The sequence below is a fragment of the Leptonychotes weddellii genome, chromosome 1 (genome assembly GCF_054177405.1).
Source record: "Leptonychotes weddellii isolate Sample4059 chromosome 1, ASM5417740v2, whole genome shotgun sequence".
Lineage (NCBI taxonomy): Eukaryota > Metazoa > Chordata > Mammalia > Carnivora > Phocidae > Leptonychotes > Leptonychotes weddellii.
The window spans coordinates 75,320,092-75,343,331 of record NC_138369.1 but is presented as its reverse complement, the minus strand read 5'-3'; the positions used below and the strand labels follow the sequence as shown (position 1 = coordinate 75,343,331).

Below are 23,240 nucleotides of genomic sequence, written 5' to 3'. Positions count from 1 at the left end.
TGAACAGATGTTAAATTTTGTCAAAGGCTTTTTCTGCATCTCTTGAGGTGACCATATAATTTTATCCTTTGGTTTATTAATGTGATGTATTGATTTGCAAATACTGAACCATCCTTGCATCCCTGGAATAAATCCCACTTGATCATGTGTGGTGAATGATTTTTTTTAATGTATTGTTAAATGCTCATTGAATGGGTTGCTCATATTTTGTTGACGATTTTTGCATGTATGTTTATCATAGATATTGGCCCACAGTTTTCTTTTTTCTTTTTTTTTTTTTCTTGTGGTGTCTTTGGTTTTGGTGTCAGGGTAGTGCTGGCTTTCCTTCCTCTTCTTTTTTTTGGAATAATTTGAGGAGAATAGGTATTAATTCTTTGAATGGTTGGTAAAATTCACTTGTGAATCCATCTGGTTCTGGACTTTGTTCTTTCGGTGGTGTTTGTTTTTTTTTTTAAGATTTTATTGATTTATTTTAGAAAGAGAGCATGAACGGGGGTGAGGGGCGGGGGGCAGGGAGAGGGATAAGCAGACTCCATGCTGAGCATGGAGCCCAACTTGGGGCTCAATCCCAGGACTCTGAGACACAGTCTGAGCCAAAACCAAGAGTCAGCTACTTAACAGACTGAGCCACCTCTCAGTGCCCGTCTTTGGGAGTTTTTTGATTACTGATTCAGTTTCATTACTAGTAATTGGCCTGTTCAGATTTTCTATTTTTTCTTGATTACTTTTAGAAGATTGTATGTTTCTAGGAATTTATCCATTTCTTCTAGTTTGTCCAATTTGTTGGCATATAATTATTTATAGTTTTATCATCCTTTGGATTTCTGTGGTGTCAGTTGTTACTTCTCTTTTGTTTCTAATTCAGTTATGAAATAGTATATGCCAAAGCCATGTTATTATGGTTACCAATTAACCTTTTTTTGTATCATTTTGCACGTGATTGTAACAGCTTGTCTGTTAGCTTAAAAGATTGAAAAACTATTCTACATATTGGAAAGCTTCACTGGTATCTGAACTTTCTCATATATTTGCAGAAAGCTGTAGGGTATAGATTTTGGTTCCCAAGAATCTAGGAAAGTAACTGCTGAAAGGTTTGCCTTTGGTTTTTTCCCAAAAAATAAAAAAAGAAAAGAAACTCATATAGCAACAGTATTGATATTTCTGTAAATGCTGCCATATAATGTTTTGGAGAAAAGGATCCTTTTCTCCGTTTCAAAATTGTATGCTGTTCTTGCTTTGTTACTATTGGAGGTTATTGATCTGTTTTCAGACATTTTCATAGTTAAAAAATTAAAAATTTTTTGATGTATAATTGATATATAATATATTAGTTTCAGGTGTACAACAGTGATTCAGCATTTACATATATTATAAATGCTCACCACGGTGAGTGTACTTACTGTCACCAAAGTTATTGCAATATTATTGTTTATATTCTATGTTGTATTTTACATTCCATGACTTACTTATTTTATAGTGAAGTTTGTCCCTCTTAATCCCCTTCACCTATTTCACCCGTCTCCTCACCCCTCTTCCGTCTGGCAACCACCAGTTTGTTCTCTGTATTTATGAATCTGTTTCTGTTTTGTTTGATTTTTCATTTTGTTTTTTAGATACCATATATAAGTGAAGTTGTATGTTATTTGTCTTTGCCTGACTTGTTTAACTTAGCATAATACCCTCTAGGTCCATCCATGTTGTTACAAATGGCAAGATTTCACTCTTTTGTGACTGAGTAATACTCCATTGTATATATGTACCACATCTTCTTCATCCTTTCATCTGTTTTGTTTTTTTTTTAAAGATTTTATTTATTTATTTGACAGAGAGAGTCAAAGCGAGAGAGGGAACACAAGCAGGGGGAGTGGAGAGGAAGAATCAGGCTTCCTGTTGAGCAGAGAGCCCAATGTGGGGCTCGATCCCAGGACCCTGGGATCATGACCTGAGCCAAAGGCAGATGCTTTTAATGACTGAACCACCCAGGTGCCCCCATCCTTTCATCTATTGATGGACACTTAGGTCCCTTCCATATCTTGCCTATTGTAAATAATGCTGTAATGAAAATGGGAGTACAGATGTCTCTTTGAGAGCCTGAATTCATTTATTTGGATATATACCCAGAAGTAGAATTGCTGGGTAATATGGTATTCCTATTTTTAAATTTCTGAGGAACTTCCATGCTGTTTTCCATAGTGGCTGTATCAATTTACATGCCCACCAGTAGTACACAAGGATGCTCTTTTCCACATTCAGGTCCTTTGCCCATTTTGTAATTGGATTGTCTGTCTTTCTGGTGTTGAGTTGTATAAGTTCTTTATATATTTTGGATATTAACCCCTTATTGGATATATCATTTGCGAATATTTTTTCCCATTCAGAAAGTTGCCTTTTTGTTTTGTTGATGGTTTTTTCCACTGTTTGTATTAGTTTATTGATTCATCTCAGACTCCTCTAACTCTATTCTTATACTTTGCTTCTCACATCTTTGTCTTTCTTGCTTTCTTCTTTCAAATCTTATTTTTATTTCTTTTTTGTGGAAAAGGTGGTGCTTAGAACTTCCATCTGTTGATCAATTCATGTGTATTTTGAATCATGCCTTAATGTTTTTAATTCTAAAATAACTTTCATTGTTTGTATTTTGTTTATGAAAGTAATATATGTTTGCTGTAGAAAAAAAATTTTTTTTTTTTTAAAGATTTTATTTATTTATTTGACAGAGAGAGACAGCGAGAGAAGAACACAGGCAGGGGGAGTGGGAGAGGGAGAATCAGGCTTCCCGCAGAGCAGGGAGCCCGATGTGGGGCTCGATCCCAATCATGACCTGAGCCTAAGGCAGATGCTTAACGACTGAGCCACCCAGGCGCCCCTGCTGTAGAAAAGTTGGAAAATAAAGAAACCAAGAAGAAAATAAATCACCTCTAATCTTACAGTCCTTTATGACGTCTGTTAATGTTTTGGTGTTTTAATTCTATAGGTCACTCTCTCTTCTTTCCATTCCATTTTTGCCATCTAGTCATATATGTCATGAGGCACTATTGTGTATCTGGTAAGAGTAGGTATTCTATTCTGGAGCCATACTGTTGGATTCATGTTCTGGCTTTGTCATTTACTAGTTGTGGTTGATGGGGAAATCATTTAATGTCTTTTTTCCTTAGTTTCTGTATTTGTAAAATGGGAATAACACTAGTACCTATCTGGGGACTCCTGGTTGGCTTAGTCGGTTAAGCGTCTGCCTTTGGCTTGGGTCATGATCCCCAGTCCTGGGATCAAGCCCCACTTCGCTCCCTGCTCAGCGGGGAGCCCCCCCACCCCCTCGCTTATGCATGCACGCGTGCGTGTGCTCTCTCTCTCAAATAAAATCTTGAGAAAAATAATAGTACCTATCTGTTGTGTTGTGAAGATAAAATGAACTAACATATGTAGTAGTGCTGGGCACAGAAGTATTATGTATGTATTATATTACTTCTTAATCTTATTATTTTTTAATTCTTTTTCTGGTGACATATTCTAAGCATTTTCTCATGTCATTAAAATTTTTTTGAAACCAGCATGCCTGGGTGGCTCAGTTGGTTAAGGATCTGCCTTTGGCTCAGGTCGAGCCCCACGTCAGGCTCCCTGCTCAGCGGGGAGCCTGCTTCTCCCTCTGCCTCTGCCTGCTGCTCCCCCTGCTTGTGCTCTCTCTGTCAGATAAATAAATGAAATCTTAAAAAAAATTTATTTGAAACCATAATTTAATAGATGAAGATAGTCCATTATATGGTTTTACCCAAATTTATCACTTTTGGATATTTAAATTATTTTCATTTTTTCCTTTCATATAGAGATAATATTTTATATAAATATTTGCTTCTGATTATTTTCTCAGGATAGAAGTCTGAAATTTTAATTATTGGGTTAAAGAATATGAATATATTTTTAAAACTCCTGATGCATTTTATAAGCATTTCAAAAAACATTGTATCATTTTCCATTCTGATCAGCATCGTTTGACCCTACTGCATACCCTTCAGCATGGAATAGGCTTCACATAATCTTTGCCTGTTGGTATGGTAAAATGATAACTTGTTTTGATGTATATTTCTGTGTTTATTTATGGAGGTGAAAAATTTCTCATGTTGATTACTCATTCGTACTTCTGTGAATTTTTTATTTATTATTTTGGCCCCTTTTTTTTTTTCTTAAAGATTTTATTTATTTATTTGACAGAGAGATAGAGAGAAAGCAGAAGTAGGCAGAGAGGCAGGCAGAGGGAGAGGGAGAAGCAGGCTCCCCGCTGAGCAGGGAGCCCGATGTGGGGCTTTATCCCAGGACCCTGGGATCACGACCTGAGCTGAAGGCAGACGCCTAACCACTGAGCCACCCAGGCGCCCCTGTTTTGAGCCTTTTATAAATGTACATTAAAATTTTTAATCATTGGCAAATACTTTTCTCAAATAACTTGTTAGGTTAATAATCTGTTGGGTGCACATCTTTTTTTTATAATGCTTTATTTTTCACACTTAACTGTTTAATTGATCGTTATTTTGGTCTGCGGTGTAAAGTGAAATCTGATTTTCCTCAGAAAAATAATCAGTTTTCCTGACACTATTTAAACATTTCATTTCTTTCCCATTGATTGATGAAGCTTATGTTATTATGTGTTGCGTGCTTGTGTCTTTCAGTTTTAGTTTTCTTGGTATCTCTTCTATTCCCTTGATTTCTCATTTCTGTACTCAATTTTATATTCTCTTATTATAGTTATATTTATTATATCATAATTATTCTAGATTTATAAGCAACTTTAGTATCTGGTAGGTTAAGCTCCCCAGATGTCAATCTTATTTTCCAAAGGATTTTGAGCTATTTTGGCTCATTATACATTTCTAACTTTGTAAAGTTCCTAAATATAATCCGCTGAGATTTTAGGTAGTATTTTTCCTTTTATTAAAGAAAAAATTTCTGTAATTACTTATCAATTATAGGAGAAATATGCTTTTGTAAATTATTCAAAGTCTGCAATGTATTAAAAGCAATAGTTGCATTTTCCAGAAGCAACTACTCTGGATTTTGTTTTTAGTTTGATATCTTCAGGTGTTTATTGCCATATCTCTAATATTTTTCTACTACTTTCAAGAATTATTGACTTTAGACTTTAATCTCTTGACTTTTTTTCTATGCCACATGAAGTTTTTTTTTTTTTTTTTAAGATTTTATTTATTTATTTGACAGAGACAGGAGAGAGGGAACACAAGCAGGGGGAGTGGGAGAGGGAGAAGCAGGCTCCCCGCCGAGCAGGGAGCCTGATGCGGGGCTTGATCCCAGGACCCTGGGACCACAACCTGAGCTGAAGACAGACACTTAATGACTGAGCCACCGAGGCTCCCCTATGCCACATGAAGTTTTAACTCATACCATTTCCTGATCCCTCTTCCCCTCTGTTTTTGAGATGTAGATCACTATTTTCAGTGCTTTAGTTTTTGTGTGTTGTTTTTATAACTTTGAATAATTAAACCTACTTCTTGTTGATCTACTTCTGGACTACAAGGAGATGAGTGCCCCTTTCTCTTTTTCCTTGTTGGTAGGTTCTTTCTGCCAATTATTGATTGACAGTTCAACTAACAAATGCATTGCATAGTTGATAATATTTATATTTTGTTCTGTAGTCATAATAAAGTCTTGTGCTTGTATAGACTGATTCTGAAATTTCAAAGCAAAATTTACATGATTATGTGTAAATTTTATTGACTTTAGAAACAAGTAGTGTACTATATTTGCTTCCCCACAGTTCTAATGCCATGATTCCTTTATCATTTGATGAAAATGTTTAGGATGTCATCAGTGGATTCTTTCTGTCTTCTGCAGATTATTAAGGACATTGCATATTTTAATTTATTTTATTTATACCACTATTTTCTTGAACAATTTTTTGTTTGTTCTGGGCTTTCAGATTCCTTTGTTTTCCTTTCGAAAGAAAGTAATACATCTTCTTTACCTTGTCTGTAATATCAAGCTTCTTTCTTACCAGTTTTACCTATTGCTTGTAATCTATTCCATTTTTCTTTTTGATAACATTTTTGAAATTTATTGGCTTTTTGTTCTAATTTGGCTGATTGATTTCTGAATCTTTGCTAGCTATTATCAGTTTATCCCCTTGAATTCCTGGGTTGTATCTGTCATTTTTGTATATTGTGCATTTTTTTTTTTTATTTTGCTGAAGAACATCCTCAAGAAACTTTCTTAGGTAGGGTTGCATGGGAAGTTAACCTGGATAGTCTTTGTATGTTTTAAAATGACTTTTTTTGTTCTCTTATTTTATTGGCAGTTTAAGTGTAAAATTTATTTCACAACTTTGGAGGTCTTGCTCTGTTGTGTTCTAGCCTCCGTTGTTGCTAAAGATTATTTTGTGAAGATCGTTTTCATTGTTCCTCTTTCCTTTTTAGGGGACATATTTTTCTTTCTCTAAGTTCGTAAGATCTTTTTTTTTCCCTTGGTGTTCCAGAATTTCTTGGTGATTTGCTTTGGTATGGATCTTTTTCATATATTGTGCTGAGTAGGAAGTGCGATGGCCTATCCTGGATTGTTGCTCAATATATTTGGGTTTTGATTAATTTTATTGTTTAACTTAATGGCATTTGTACTTTCAGGTATAGAATAATCATGTGATATTGCTTCTCTTTCAGGTGTTGCTGCGTATGTTGGTTGGCAGAGCTCCTCAATTCTCAAACCCCTGCTGCAGCAAGGTCTTAGTGATGCTGAGGAATTTGTTATTGTTAAAGCTCTTAATGCCCTTACCTGTATGTGCCAGTTAGGGCTGCTGCAAAAACCCCACGTCTATGAATTTGCCAGTGATATTGGTAAGTTTCTGTTTCTTTAAATTAGAAATAGAAAATTAAGGGTGTCTTAAGGGAAATAACAAATGAGAGAGCGTTGTAAAAGTTCTAGGCAATATAGAGTCAGATTTTCAACTTTATTGTCCCGTGTGTGTGTGTGTGTATGTGCATACTTACGTGCATGTTCACGTATGCTTGTATGTATACAAGAGACAGGCAGGCAAACAAACAAGGTCATTTGGTCCACTAGCCCAGCTTGGGAACTAGCTCTTTGTTTTTATCTGTAGATAAGTCTTTAACTTGAAAAATAGATTGTTTTGTTTTGTTTCATTTTTAACATGATGTAGATAAAGTCTTTAACTGCTCTGGAGAGTCAACCTATTTTTTGAACAATTGACCACTAGTCAGGAAGTTGAAATTGAATGTACAGGATTGTCTATGACATCTGCCATTGCACTGATTGCCACCTAAGAATTCATAGTGTTGAAGTTACTACTGTTAACAATTTTATTAACCAATGAAAAGAATTAATGTTTAACCTTTATAGTACTTAGCCTATTTCCCTCAATTTAAAATTCAGAATAAGGGCAAACAAGTAAATATGACACTTTCTAAAATTAAGAATATCTGAAACTTTTAGTCTTCTTATCACTTCATTTTAAGATAGTAAGCAATATAAGATACTAAGTTGGCTCTGTCTTGAGAGGACATGAAATCTTAGAAAATTGCCTTTTTTGGATAAAATGCTTAATTGCTGCTAAATGCTTTGCCAAGGAAAATTAATAGAAAGCCAAAATTGGTTGGATTTGGTTATAGGTTATTCTTGAGGCAGTCCTCAGAGAAAAAAGACAAAGGAGTTATGATTTATTTTGATTGTTGAGAAAGTAGGTAGTAGCTTGTAGAGATGTATCAAATTTCTGGAAAACAAATTTTTTTTTAAACATTCTTTTTTTTAAGGTTTTATTTATTTGTCAGAGAGAGAGAGCACAAGCAGGGGGAGGGGCAGACAGAGGGAGAGGGAGAAGCAGGCTCCCCGTGGAGCAGGGAGCCCAATGTGGGGCTCGATCCCAGGACCCTGGGATCATGACTGGAGCCGAAGGCAGACGCTTAACCAACTGAGCCACCCAGGCGTCCAAAATTTCTGGAAATTTTTAAGGCATGAATGTAGCTTTTTAAAAAATATTCGTGGAAAATTTATATGGAGGTTTCTTATTTTACACTCTAATATCTATAGTTGTTCTTTTAGTTTATAATCTTAATTTGGTTTGAATTTTTTATGAATATGTTCAAAATAATTACAAATTTTAGAAATTGTTGAGTATTGGTACCACAATCATGATGAGAATCTCGATTACACTGAATTGTTTTTGGTTTTTCATATAAGCTATGGAGTGCTGTGTAGTGTAAGGGCAGATATAGAAAGCAGTGTTTTCCATAATAATATTAAGGAGAAAATGTATTGTCTTAACATGCATATCATGCTATATGGAATGTTTTCCTGCTCATTTTCATTTTCTGAATTCTCACATAGTGCTTTCTTTTTTCTCCTATGAAAGTGGCATTACCTTTATGGGTCAAGTTTTTTTTGCCTTTGATTTTGATCCTCCTTATTTTAATGAATATTCTCTGTATATAAATATTTACGTGTATGTTCTAATTTCATATAATTTCTCTTTTTTTTTGTGAAGACTTTATTTACTTAGAGAGAGAGAGCATGAGTTGGTGGGGAGGGGTATAGCGAGAGCAGGGAGCTGAGCAGGGAGCCCGATGTGGGGCTCCATCCCAGGACCCTGGGATCATGACCTGAGCGGAAGGCAGACACTTAACCGACTGAGCCACCCAGGCACCCCTCATATAATACATTTTTTCTGTTGCCTAATTACTTGGAAACTTTTTTTGAGACTTCATGTAGCTTACAATTAGCATTTGATTTATCTGAAAAATGGATGTCTATCAATTTTTAAGCAAAAATCATCATAAATATAGTTTTTATCCCTCTTCTCAAATTTTACAGAGATTTTTCTGTGTTCTGCTGTTTCTTGTCATTGATCATAGGACGAACATATGGGACACTCTGTATCTTTAGTTTAGCATCAAAATAAATGTATCTTTATCTTTAGGTATAGAATAAACTCAATATGGTACAACTTCTTGGATAGGGAACTCCCTTAGAACTGGAACTGAATTTGGGTACTATCTGGGGGGGACAAAGCTTTGCTGAAAAAAATCAACTAAATCATCCGTTGGCATTTTGAACTATTTCAAAGAACAAACAATTTTTAGTAATTTAGAAACACCTTTAAAACATAAACTGTATACATCTCTCTGTTGTTCTGTTTTTATGTGTAGTCTTTTATAGTTATTACTAAAGGGAATGGTGGTGGTGATAATGGCATCATGATTTCTTTGACAGTTTTGAAAAAAAACTACACTCTTCCCACTTAGGTATTATGCATGCTCCCCTTCCCTCATGCTTGTTCCCATATAATTGGAATGTATTGGATAGAGAAAAGATCAAGTACACTGTTTTATAGGAAATCCTCTTGAGTGTTTGAGGTTCTTTGTATCAGCTACTTACTGATACAATGATGCTGTACGATAGTCAACCGTAAAATCTCAGTGAATGCTTTAGTAAAGTTCTCATCATGAATGTGTGGGCTGTATGGGTGGCTCTGCTTTAGGCTTTGTATCTCCAGATTGTAGTGAGAGTGACCCATCTGTCTCATTCGGGGTCCCATGTTAGATGGGCAGCAGTTTCTTGGGTTATGTTCTAGGTGATGGCAGAAGCATGAGACAGCAAGCCTAGCTATGTAGCACATTTCAGGCCTCTCTTAGTGTTATATCTGCTAATATCCCACTGACCAGAGCAGGTTGATATGACTGAGCTAAAAGCAAGAGGCAGAAAAGTACCCTTTGTATACCATGAGCACAAGGCAAAGAGTGTGGTTGTGTAACAGAGATAATGTAAAGAATTGGGACCAGTAGTTCAGGCTCATACAGTGCCTAACTTCTGCCACATCATTTTGGGTTTAGCTACTTTCTGGAGGTTCTTCGGTATTTTTCCAGTCCTCATTTTGCCTGTTGTCAAAGGGAAACTACCAGCCCTCCTTTGTTGTTGTATCAGAGGCTGCATGGTGCTTATGAAATAATTAAAACCTCCTTCATGTGTAATTAAAAGAATTGGAAATGGGAGAACTTCGGAGACAGATATTTTGAACAAATTTTTTCTCCTTCTCTCTTTTATCTAAGTAATATTGGCATATGACAGTGTTCTTATTTCTCTATTACCCTACATTTCTTGTAAAATTAATATCCTCTAAATGCTGATGTTTTAGCATACTTAGAACAATTATATGTATACGTACATATTTTTTCTTTTAGAAGTTTTATTCTAAATCGGGTTTAAAAGTTTTAATTTTATTCTAAATCTTAGTTTGATTAGTTGAAGTCATTGATTTTTAAGTGTAATATACAAGATAGTTAAAAGGGGTGAAAAGACATTCATTTACTTTTCTGGTTTAATATTATATATATATATTTAAATTTTTATTATTTTTTAAAGATTTATTTGAGAGAGGGAGAGCAGAGCGAGAGAGAGAGAAAGAGAGAAAGAGCACAAGCTGGGTTGAGGGGCAGAAGGAGAGGGACAAGCAGACTCCCCGCTGAGCAGGGAGCCCAATGCTGGGCTCGATCCCAGGACCCTGAGATCATGACTTGAGCTAAAGGCAGATGCTTAAACGACTGAGCCACCCAGGCGTCCCTAATCTTATATTTTAAACTCTTTAAGAATGGGCAACATATTTTCTGCCTTTAGTTCTATTCATAATGCCTTGTGAATGAATTTATGAATGTTGTATTAGATTTTATCAAACCTTTTCATTTAAAAGAATGTCAGATAAATAGCTCTAAAAATTCTTTTATGGTATTATTGCTGCTGTGTATGATAGAGAATATTATAATATTAGTATGTTGAGTTGAAGTTTATGCCATAGGATAATTGAGTATGTGAAGACAGCTGATAGTAACATTGGGGTATAATCCCTTTATCAGTTGTGTTATCAAGTGAAAATTTGTTTATCCCAATTGGATAAACATGGTTTAAATCCATACCTTTTTCTTTTCCTGTTTAGCCCCATTTCTGTGTCATCCCAATCTATGGATACGCTATGGTGCTGTAGGATTTATCACAGTGGTAGCTCATCAAATAAGTACAGCTGATGTATACTGCAAACTGATGCCTTACCTAGACCCATATATTACTCAACCAATAATACAGGTATGCTTGTTCCAACTTGGCCTCAGTCCTCTCCAAATTGTGCCCGTTAAAAAAAAAGGTTTAGAAAGTACTATTTTTATTTAAATTTTTAAAGATTGAATTGGGCTACAGCATTTTCACATTCCTTTAAGCTAGTTAATGTTAATGGAACAAACAGTATTGAAGGTGAGAAAAGTTCAAGAGACTGTTGTGTTATACATCATTTTATGCATAATGTAGCACTCAGTAGTTTATGCTTTATTATGTGCAGTGTTGTAAAACTTGTGCTATTAAAGTGAAATACAGTGGAAATATTGACGGGCCTCTACTTTTATTGTAAAAAGTATAACTGATTTTTAGCCGAAGTCAGCATTTATAATAAATTGGAAAAAGCCTTTTACAGATGTTCGTTTTCTTTGGACCAGTAACTGGTTCTGGGTTTTTTTTTCTGTTCTTTTTCATTATTTAAATCTAATCTTTTAAAATCTGATTTAATCTTTTTTTTTTTTTTAAATCTAATGACTTGTGCCCCCCTCCTCTCTTCCCATAGCATAAATTTCAGGTTTTTGGTTTGTATAAAGCAGTTATTTACCCAACTTGTCAGCACTTACATGTTTTATCTTCCTAGAAAGCTGACTATCAAAAAATAATCTAAATTGAGTGAACTGTTGAGAGATGATTCTGGCTATTAAAATATTCTGAAATTTTTTTTTTTTTTTTTTACTAAAACTCTATTTCCCTTTTGCAAATTCACATGCTTCTAGCTTCTGCTACTTTTATATTCCAATGCACCTTTCCCTTGGTTGGAGAAAATGATCGTGGATATATTCTGGAAATGAGGAGGCTTTGGCTGTGCCTTCCATCCTTTTCCCCAGAGATTCATCCATTTTTGGGGATCATCCTTTGTTTCATAGTTTGTAGAATTTTTAATTTTTATCTTAGCAATTTATATATACACATATATATGAAAGATGGATAATATTACTAGAAAATATGTCTTTTTAATTAATTAATTTTTTTAAAAAGCTTATTTATTTTAGTAGTATCTCAGTACCCAGCACGGGGCTCAAACTCACAACCCCGAGATCAAGAGTTGCATGTTCTTCCAACTGAGCCAGCCAGGCAGTGCCCCAGCCTTTTCTATTTCTTTTATTTAAAAATTTTTTTTATATTTTTATTTTTCTTAAAGATTTTATTTATTGATTTGACAGAGAGAGGGAGAGAGAGCACACAAGGAGGGGGAGCGGCAGGTGGAGGGAGAAGCAGGCTCCTCACTGAGCAGGGAGCCCAATGCGGGACTCGATCCCAGGACCCTGGGATCATGACCTGAACCGAAGGCAGATGCTTAACTGACTGAGCCACCCAGGCACCCCAATTTCTTTTAAAGTTTAATAAATTTTCTTGGAAATCTGGTCTAGGGATTCTCACTACTTTTGGCTACTTATTCCATTTAGAAGTTTGTTTATGAAACTCTTTTATAACACAATGTGGAGAAAGTATCCCTGGGAATTAAAAATTGCATTCATTTGTAGTAACTTAGTGGTAGTTTACTGTAATAAATCTAACATTAAAAAAAAAATCTGACATTAGGTGGTTTTTTAGAAATCTATACCACTCTTTGTTTTCTCAGGAGTATATATGTATTTCTCAGGAGATATATATATTTTAGTAGTATCTCACTACCCAGTATGAGGCTCATATTTTTTTTCTTTTTTCATTGCTTTATTTTTTGAAAGGCTAGGATTGGGAGTTGAGAGCCTAATTATCCATATGCTTCATAAATCTGCCTTTCTACAGTTTGAATTAGACAAAAGATACCCTTTTATGCTGGTTTGCACTGGCCAGCTTATCAGGTAGTTAAATATGTCTAAAGAAAATGCTCTTCGTTGTGGTTAGTATGCTCATCTTTTTTATTATATATCCATTGACAAGGAGGGTGTTTTTGGGGATAAAAAAAGGAAGGATTTCATGAACTCTGTGGAGAGAGTGATGTTTTTTAAGAAGGGGTTGAATCTACTGGGAAACGTGATGATTGCTGGGCAGCCCTGTGACTGTTGAGCATCTTTTCTCAGTCAGTACCTGCTGGCTGTTAGACCTGTGAGCCCCAGGTACTTTTGATCTAGGAGATCATCTGACATTTTGGCATCCAGAAAAAGTCTCTGTCATTTTCTAAATTTTTCTAGCCTGGGTATATACTATTATTCTTCCAGTATGGAATACACATATGTGTACTCATATGCTAACTATGTAAAGAAAAACCTTAGCTCTTAAAGGTCACTAGTATTCTTTTTTCTTCTAAGCAAAAATTGCAGACGTTGATTTCGCCCGTTTTTTAGAAAATAAATACCTATATTAACTTTGCACAGGTTGTATTTACTGAATATGAAAATAACTGTACTATATGTTGTATCTTTGGCTAATTCTTTTTATTTTCCTAATATAGATTGAAAGGAAACTTGTCCTACTCAGTGTTTTAAAAGAGCCAGTAAGTCGTTCTATATTTGATTATGCTTTGAGGTCTAAAGATATTACTAGCTTGTTCAGACATCTACACATGCGCCAGAAGAAACGAAATGGTTCTCTTCCTGACTGCCCTCCACCGGAGGATCCTGCCATAGCACAACTTCTGAAGAAATTGCTCTCACAGGTTGTATCACCTTTCTGAAATCTTCCATTTAAACAAAAATTGCATAAAAACATTCAAGCATCCATTTAGTTACTAAAAATATTTTTGGTTGATTAGGTTGCATCACAACAAATGAGTAAATAAACCTGGCAAATATCATATACATTTACCTTGGAATCTAGGAGATGCTAGGATGATGATAAGGCATTGGTTTGAGCTAAATAAGGAATGATGGTAGACCTATTAAGTTTGTTTTGTGATTATTGCCTATATAAATAAGGGAGAGAGTAGATATAACCTTAGATTTGAGTAATATTCTTGATTCAGTTCCATAATTCACCAAAAAAAAAAAAAACCAAGAAGAAGAAAAAAAATTCAATTAGAAGAAACATTGCAAAGCATAGATGCAGGACAGAAAGATCCTGGTTTATTTCAGTCCAAATTTAGAGAGTTCTCACTACATGCAAACAGCTGATATAACTGGGATTCATAATGCATCTTAGATTAAATAAACCAGGTACTACTGTATATTAAAAGCCTATGAATTTGGATCAATTAACAAATCTTGTTAGAACTAGGAAGTAGTCTTTTTATTATACTTGGAATTAGTAAGGCCTCTTTAGAAATAGTAAGTCTAGATTCAGTGTCCTGTTTTAAGGAGGGATATATGGAACTTAAAGAAGTCAAGATAGAAATGAAAATGATTAGAAATAAAGAATACGATTTCTGAATAAATGCTCCATGAGCCAGAAAGCAAATGAGAGATAACTTTAATGACGGTCTTTAAGTCTGTAGGACATTTTGATTAAGAGAATACTTGTCAGTCATGTCTTATCTAAGAAGAAGATGAGAAAATGCTTCAATTGGCAGAGAGAATTTGTTAAGTTTGAAGATATAAATCCTTTCTTGTATTGTACATGCTCCTGTGTTGGTTTGGGTGATTGAATATCCCATAGGAGCCTGGTCAATAACCATTTTGGTTCTTCTGGGTCTCAATTTGCCTGGAGGCTGGAGCTGCCTCTGAAAGTCCCTTCCAGGCCAGTGGTTCTGTTTCCTGTATTTTAGAAGACTTAATTTGATGTGTCTTGAATTACCAAAGAGCTTTTTCTTTGGGTTTTCTTTTAACCTTGGCTCGTACATTACATGTATTTTATATTTTAGAAAGCAATTTATGGAAAATTGGATATTGAATCACATTTTCTTATTGTTTCTCTTGAGTAAGTAATCCTTATCAAAAAGATTTCAGCATGCAATAAAAACCACCCCAAGTTAGATGTTTCTTTGGGCTTAGATGGTGTGATTCTTTGTATTTCTCTCTCCTACAAATTCTGTATATTAAATTAAAAGCTTCTATACTATGTAAAATTTCATTGTAAGTCATTAGTTACTTAGGGCCACTCTAGCCCCCAGTTCTTGCTTTTCACCTTGCTGTGCGTATAGGTTTTGCCATTGCCATGGGTAAAAAGGGGGAGGGGGAAGGAGCAGTTGCCATAGCCTTTTTGCTTTCTGCTTCCTACTGTTCTCCTGAACCCTTCTACCATCACTGCTTCTACAGCCACCCTCATTATTGGGTACCATGATGAAATCAGTAAAGCGCACTGACTTGTATTCCTCTGACATGTTAGTACTTGATGTATTCATTTGTCTGTCATTTGCACCCTCATTCGTATGAGTGGGGAAGAGGACCATGTTTTCCCTGGTTTTATGTTGTTTCTGTTAACAACAGTTTTTGGAGACTCCCTAGTCTGTCTCAAGGGACAGGCGCTACTAGTAGGAGGGAGAGCAGGCCAGAATCTCTGAGGTCCTCAGAAGAAGTAACAGCAGGTTACCAGCTTCCATTTTTTGAGGACCTACAATGAGACTACTAGTGCAGTTGGTACTTTCCATATTTTGTGACTGTCCTTATATAACAAGCTTGAACAACAGTGTGGGTGTCATCCCCATTTTATAGTTAAGGAAACTGTAACTCAGTGAGGGTAGTTAAGTTGCCTATGCTCACACAGTTCAGTAAGCTTCAAAGCTGACATTGGAACCTAAACCCATCTAACTCCTTTACCATGCCATTTTCCCCCACCAAAGATTTATTTATTTATTTATTTGTCAGAGAGAGAGAGAGAGAGCGTGCACAAGCAGGGGGAGTGGCAGGCAGAGGGAGAAGCAGGCTCCCCACTGAGCAGGGAGCCCGATGCGGGACTTGATCCCAGGACCCCGGGATCATGACCTGAGCTGAAGGCAGACACTTAACTGACTGAGCCACCCAGGTATCCCGTTCACCATGCCATCTTGCCTCAAAATAAAGGACAGGGAACTAAGGCTGAGAGGCTTGCCTAAGTTTTTTATGGACTTAGGAGGAGTCCATGTGCAGTTAATCTCCTCCAGCCCCTTGCATGCTTTTTGTCTGCCTTCACTTCATTTTGGTCCCTGCACTAACCTGAGTTTCTTGGGATTACTGAGAGAGGCTTGGAGTCAGGGGAGACTTTGGAGGTAGGAATTGAATCCCTGTTCCTAATGTCAGGGATATAGAGGGAAGGATGCTTTTAGCCTCTGCAAAGGGGAATTCTGAATACTCCTACAAAATATTTTTTAATTGGGGTTTTACAGTGCTCTTTTGTATAGGACTGCACTTGAGATACATCATGGGTGAAATAGGCTTTTCTAGACCAGCCTAGCATTGTCTCTATGGGAAAATATGTTCAGGGTTCTGGTTAATAGATTTTTAAAGTACACTTTTGGAACTTATGGAAGTTAGAATCTGCTTGAACTCCAGATTTTCAATAGAATTTACCATCTGGAGGTGATACATGGCGGGGCTATTTTAGAATCACATCTACAAGAGCTCTCTGTTTTGTTTGTATCCATTTGATCATGTGCTAATACAGAATAAGAATATTCTGATTTCACTCCTTTAAAAAATGACAAATACTTCAAATTTTTAATTTTTTAATGATTTTTATTTGATTGGTAGTATAGACACAAGGTATAAAATTGAAAAGATGTTGGAAGATCTATAATAAAATATAAGTTTTTCTACAATCCCTGATCCCCAGCCACCCAGTTTCTTTCTCTGTTGATTGTGAATTTTATGTTATTAGAGTGCTGAATTCCTTTATATAGTGTCAGATTGTTGTGTTGTACAGTTAAGTTACTTGGAATCACTTTGATCCTTTTAAGCCTTGCTTTTTTTTTCTTTTTTTAAATTTTTAAATCCAGTATAGTTAACATACTGTGTTATCTTAGTTACAAGTGTACAATATAGTGATTCAGCAATTCTGTACATTATCCATTGCTCATCCAGATAAGTGTACTCTTAATTTCCTTCACCTATTTCACCCATCCCCCCACCCCCACGTCCCCTCTGGTAACCATCAGTTCTCTGTAGTTAAGAGTCTGGTTTTTTTGTCTCCCTTTTTTCCTATGTTCATTTGTTTTGTTTCTTAAATTCTACATATGAGTGAAGTCATATGGGATTTGTCTTTCTCTGACTGGCTTTTTTCGCTTAGCATTACATTCTTTAGATCTATCCATGTTGTTGCAAATGACAAGATTTCATTCTCTTTTAAATAGGTATTAATTCTTTAAATGTTTGGTAGAATTCCCCTGGGAAGCCATCTGGCCCTGGGCTCTTGTTTGTTGGGGAGATTTTTGATTACTGCTTCAATTTTCTTGCTGGTTATGGGTCTGTTCAGGTTTTCTGTTTCTTCCTGGTTCAGTTTTGGTAGTTTATACATCTCTAGGAATACATCCATTTCTTCCGGATTGTGTGATTTGCTGACATATAGTTGCTCATAATATGTTCTTATAAATGTTTGTATTTCTTTGGTGTTGGTTGTGATCTCTCCTCTTTCATTTATGAGTTTATTTATTTGAGTCCTTTCTCTTTTCTTTTTGATAAGTCTGGCCAGGGGTTTTTCAATCTTATTTATTCTTTCAAAGAACAAGCTCCTAGTTTTGTTGATTTGTTCTACTGTTCTTTTGGTTTCTGTTTCATTAATTTCTGCTCTAATCTTTATTATTTCTTTTCTCCTGCTGGATTTAGGCTTTATTTGCTGTTCTTTCTCCATCTCCTTTAGGTGTAAGGTTAGGTTGTGTATTTGAGATCTTTCTTGTTTCTTGAGAAAAGCTTGTATTGCTATATACTTTCCTCTTAGGACCGCCTTTGCTGCATCCCAAAGATTTTGAACAGTTGTGCTTTCATTTTCATTTGTTTCCATATAATTTTTTAATTCTTCTTTAATTTCCTGGTTGACCCATTCATTCTTTAGTAGGATGCTCTTTAGCCTTCATGTATTTGAGTTCTTTCCATCTTTCCTCTTGTGATTGAGTTCTAGTTTCAAAGCATTGTGGTCTGAAAATATGCAGGGAATGATCCCAGTCTTTTGGTACTGGTTGAGACCTGATTTGTGACCCAGTATGTGATCTGTTCTGGAGAATTTTCCATGTGCACTTGAGAAGAATGTGTATTTTGTTGCTTTGGGAAGGAATGTTTTGAATATATCTGTGAAGTCCATCTGTTCCAGTGTGTCATTTACAGCCCTTATTTCCTTGTTGATCTTTTGCTTAGATGATCTGTCCATTTCAGTGAGGGGGGTGTTAAAGTCCCCTACTATTATTGTGTTGCTGTTGATGTGTTTCTTTGATTTCGTTATTAATTGGCTTATATAATTGGCTGCTCCCATATTAGAGGCATAAATACTTAAAATTGTTAGATCTTCTTGTTGGATAGACCCTTTAATTATGGTATAGTGTCCTTCCTCATCTCTTATTACAGTCTTTGGTTTAAAATCTAATCTGTCTGATATAAGGATTGCCACCCCAGCTTTCTTTTGATGTCTGTTAGCATGATAAATGGTTTTCCATCCCCTCATTTTCAATCTGGAGGTGTCTTTGGTTCTAAAATGAGTCTCTTGCAGAGAGCATATCAATGGGTCTTGCTTTTTTATCCAATCTGATACTCTTGTGTCTTCTGATTGGGACATTTAACCCATTTACATTTCAGGCCTTTTGGTCCAATTTTAAATGGAATTGTTTTCTTAATTTTTTTTTCTGTTGCTCTGTTATTAGTGTATAGAAATGCACCTTATTTCTGTGTATTAATTTTGTATCCTGCAACTTACTGTGTTCATTTATCAGTACTGATAGTGTTTTGGTGGAGTCTTAGGGCTTTCTCTGTATAGTAACATGTTACCTGCAAATAGTAACAGTTTTCTTAATTCCTTACCAGTTCAGATGCCTTTTATTTCTTTTTCATGTCCAATTGCTGTAGCTCAGACCTTCATTACTGTGTTGAATAAAGGTGGTGTGAGTGGACATCCTTGTCTTTTACCTGATCTTAGCAGAAAAGCTTTCAGTTTTTCACTATTTTTTTTTTTTTTAAGATTTTATTTATTTATTCGACAGAGAGAGAGACAGCGAGAGAGGGAACACAAGCAGGGGAAGTGGGAGAGGGAGAAGCAGGCCCCCCGCCGAGCGGGAAGCCCGATGCGGGGCTCGATCCCAGGACCCTGGGATCATGACCTGAGCCGAAGGCAGATGCTTAACGACTGAGCCACCCAGGCGCCCCTCAGTTTTTCACTATTGAATGTGATGTTTAGCTCTGTGTTTTTCATATGAGGCCTTTATTATGTTGAGGTATGTTCCAGCTAAAATATTTTGTTGATAGTTTTTATCATGAGTGGATGTTGTATTTTATCAAATGCTTTTTCTGCATCTATTGAGATGATCATATAATTTTTATCCTTCATTTTCTTAATGTATTATATTGATTTGCAAATATTGAACCACCATTGTATCCTTCAGAATAAATCTCATTTGATCATGGTGAATGATTTTTTTAAAAAATGTATTGTTGAATTTAGTTTGATAATATTTTGTTGAGGATTTTTATACGTGTGTTCATCAGAAATTTTGATCTGTGGTTATCTTTTTTTGTGGTATCTTTGTCTGGTTTTGGTATCATCCCCATAGAATGAATTTGGACATTTCCCTTCCTCTTCTAGTTTTTGGAATAGTTTGAGAAGAATAGGTACTAACTCTTACTTAATGTTTGGTAGAATTCACCTGTGAAGCCATCTGGTCCTGGGCTTTTGTTTGTTGTGAGTGTTTTGATTACTGATTCAGTTTTATTTCTAGTAGTTGGTCTGTTCCAATTTTCTATTTTTAATGTGTTAAATAGACTTTTATTATAAAAATACTTTAATAAATGTAAACATATAAGTAATGTGGAGTAATATAAATATTCTATAAAATTTTTATATAGTCTGAATTTGTTTGCTGATACTGTATTTTTGCATTTAGGTTCATAAATGATTTGTTCTTCAATTTTCCTTTCTTGCAGTATCCTTTAGGTATATATACCAAATACTAAAGGAAAAATCCTGACTTATAATCTTGTCTTGAAATTACTCCTAATTCTTAACAGTTCACCTAAATCCTTCCTGTTTAAGGATGATTGTTCCTACTAATGTCAGTTTGCAATTTCTGATTTAGGTATGTGTCATATAGGAGTCTGGAAAGTCTTAGTATGATTGTATTACTGTTAATACAGAATCCCCCCCATGGTGCACTTCTACCATTTTTTATTGAGGTAATTCACATACAAAATAATTTACATTTCCATCATCTTGGAAAGAAACCCCATGCCCATTAGCAGTTATTCCCCATTTAGTGCTCCCTCCAGCCCCTGGCAATCACTAAATCTACTTTCTGTTTCTAGGAATTTACCTATTTTGGATATTTCCTATAAATGGAACTGTACAATATGTGGCATTTTTGTGTCTGGTTTCTTCACTTAGCAAACTATTTTCAAGGTTGCTCCATGTTACGGCATATATTAATACTTCAGTCCTTTTTATGGTTCTTAGGATGACCCTCCTTGTGTGGACTAAAATAGAGACCTCTCTCTTACGAACTAATGTTACGAAGAATGTTGTGTAACAAAAAGAATAGAACTCTTACTACAGCTGTGAAATTGTCTACATTAGCAAATTTTAGGAGGATAAGTAAAAATAAATGAATTTCAGGCCAGTATTGGAAAAAATTCATCAAGGATCTTTCTATGATTATTGTACTTTAATACAATTTTATTGTTTCCTAGCTTTCTAACTTTCTGGGGTTTGTGTCCTATTGTGACTGTGGGTTGTGAATATTATTTTAAACTCCAGTAGAATCTGGATTAAGGCCTTGGGAATTGCTATTTTATTTATTTTCTTTCCATTGGCATAATAAAATCATTCTAGAGAATTCTGTGGATGGTTTGAAAGTTAAGGAAAAAAATGCAGAACTATTCCTTTTACCAGAATATTTGTTTCACATGGGATTATTTTAATTATTTAGTATTTATTGGTTGTCAGTTTCAAGTGTTCTAAGTGTCTTAGGTAGAAAAATTTACTAAAATTTCAAAATAGCCAAAAGAATAAAATAAAATTTCAAAATAGCCTTATAGGACTGGTGCTAATAATTATCCTCATTTTCTAGATAAATCAGTAGAGATTTAGGGAAATTGGGTGACTTGTCCAAGGTTACACATATAGTAATAGAGTTTGACTGTACTTAGGCAGTCTGACCTTAATTATACTGTTATTGTAGTGTGTGTTCCTTGCATTTGCAGTTTAGCCAGCATGTATCAATTTCTGAAGTGTGTAGAATGTTTTATGTATCATAGAGTGCCTTCACAGTGTCTCATTTAATATTCTCAACACATCTAGGAGCAAGGTTGAAGTAGGTATACTTTCTTTTACTTAATATTGTATTTCCAGAATTTTTGTTTAGGTAGTAAATGGGTTTGTTTATTCAGAGTTACATATTAAAGATATACTAGATAACAGGCACTGTATTAAGTTCTAGATTTCAAAGATGAATTATACTGAATGCTCCCATTTAGAAAGAAAGTTAAGATATAAATTATGATACAAAATAGAAAATGCCACAATAACAGGGTGTTCTGGGAGATCAGAATAGTGAGAAGTTGTTCTGTATTGATACTTTCTTTTTCTCTTGTCTTATTGCTTGTTTTATTTTAGCATTCTAACTCTTAAGATTTCACAGTAATGGCTTGACCATTCAGTTGTTAGTCATTCCAAGGCCTATTATTGCTTTTGAAAATAACCTAGAACGTATGGTTTTATTTGGTTTTAGGGAATGACAGAGGAAGAAGAAGACAAACTCTTGGCACTGAAAGACTTCATGATGAAATCTAACAAAGCAAAGGCCAATATAGTAGACCAGAGCCATCTCCATGATAGTAGTCAGAAAGGTGTAATTGACTTAGCAGCATTAGGCATAACTGGGAGACAAGTTGATCTTGTTAAAACCAAACAGGAACCTGATGATAAGCGAGGTTAGTATATTTACTGTGTGTGTGTGTGTGTGTTGTGTGTGTGTGTTTGTGTTTAGCTTGTTATTATTTACTTCATAAGGCTAGTTATAGCTAATTAGTAGTAAAATAAAATCACATTTCCCAAATATAGAACATTCAAGTACTGTGGGTGGCTCCATTATGTAGCAGGAAAATTTGCGGGGGGGGGAAAGTGGAGAATTGAATTAACAGTTAAATGGTTGTATAACCTGTCAAAATCATGGCTCTGTGTGCCTAATTCTGGATTCAAACCAAAGCTTGACTCCAAAGCTCTGCTCTTATAATGAAATCATGTTGCCTTTATGGAGATGTATATTGAAGATGAAATCCTATTTTTTAATCCTTTAAACACCAACCCAGGGTCAATAGTATATGTTAAAATGAGATAGTTATCTAGTTTGTTTTAGTAGGTAATGCCCAGTGAATTGAAAAGAACAGTCTTGTTATTAACAATGAAATACAAGAGAGTAGACACCAGAGAAGACTTAATTATTTGAAATCTCAAGATTTAGAACTGTCAGCTATTGTGACAAGGATGTTGATTGACATTGACTGTGTGAGGTTTTTAAGATCTTGTGTGTTCTTCCTTTAATCCTTTCTGAGATGTACTTACTTCCAAGTACATGCCTTTAAAAACCATTCTATTCTAGTATCAGATTTTAAGGGCAGCTGAATTATATTTAAAATAAACCTCTAACTGCCAAACTTGGGATAAAGTATTTGGAACTTAATTATCTGTGGTTTATATCGATAATAAGTAAAACACTGATACAGATTATAAGAAAAACAGAAGCACCCCAAAAGAAAAATATTGAAGATTTTGAACTTACAAGTGATAGAATAGAAATGTATGTTTGAAAAGGTAAGTAAATGCAAAACAATAAGATGCCCTTTTCTGCCATGTGATTAGCAAAGGCTGATTGATAATACCTATTGTTAGTAAGGGTATAGGGAAATAGGCATTTTCATACACTGTTGATAGATTATAAATTGAACATAACTCTTTTTAGAAAGCAGTGTCCTTACTCTTTGAGTCACCATTTTCAATTCTGGAAATTTCTCCCAAGAAATACTGACAGGCATGTGAAGAAATATGTATAAAGAATAAAGGAGAAATAATTGAAGTGTCCATTAATAGGGGGATAGTTAAACATTCATTGTATTTAGTTAAGAGAAAAACAGGTTGTGAAACACTTT

General features: G+C 35.1%; 1 protein-coding gene across 5 annotated transcripts in view; it reads left to right on the top strand.

The window, feature by feature from the left end:
- Nucleotides 1-23,240, top strand: part of PIK3R4 (phosphoinositide-3-kinase regulatory subunit 4) — a 76,690-nt gene that overhangs the window by 21,347 nt on the left and 32,103 nt on the right. For all 5 annotated transcript variants that reach the window (XM_081801790.1, XM_081801785.1, XM_081801804.1 and 2 more), the window contains exons 7-10: nt 6,660-6,833; nt 10,940-11,085; nt 13,508-13,711; nt 21,824-22,025. In XM_081801790.1, the coding sequence (XP_081657916.1) occupies nt 6,660-6,833; nt 10,940-11,085; nt 13,508-13,711; nt 21,824-22,025 (726 nt within the window). The remainder of the gene's footprint in view (nt 1-6,659; nt 6,834-10,939; nt 11,086-13,507; nt 13,712-21,823; nt 22,026-23,240) is intronic.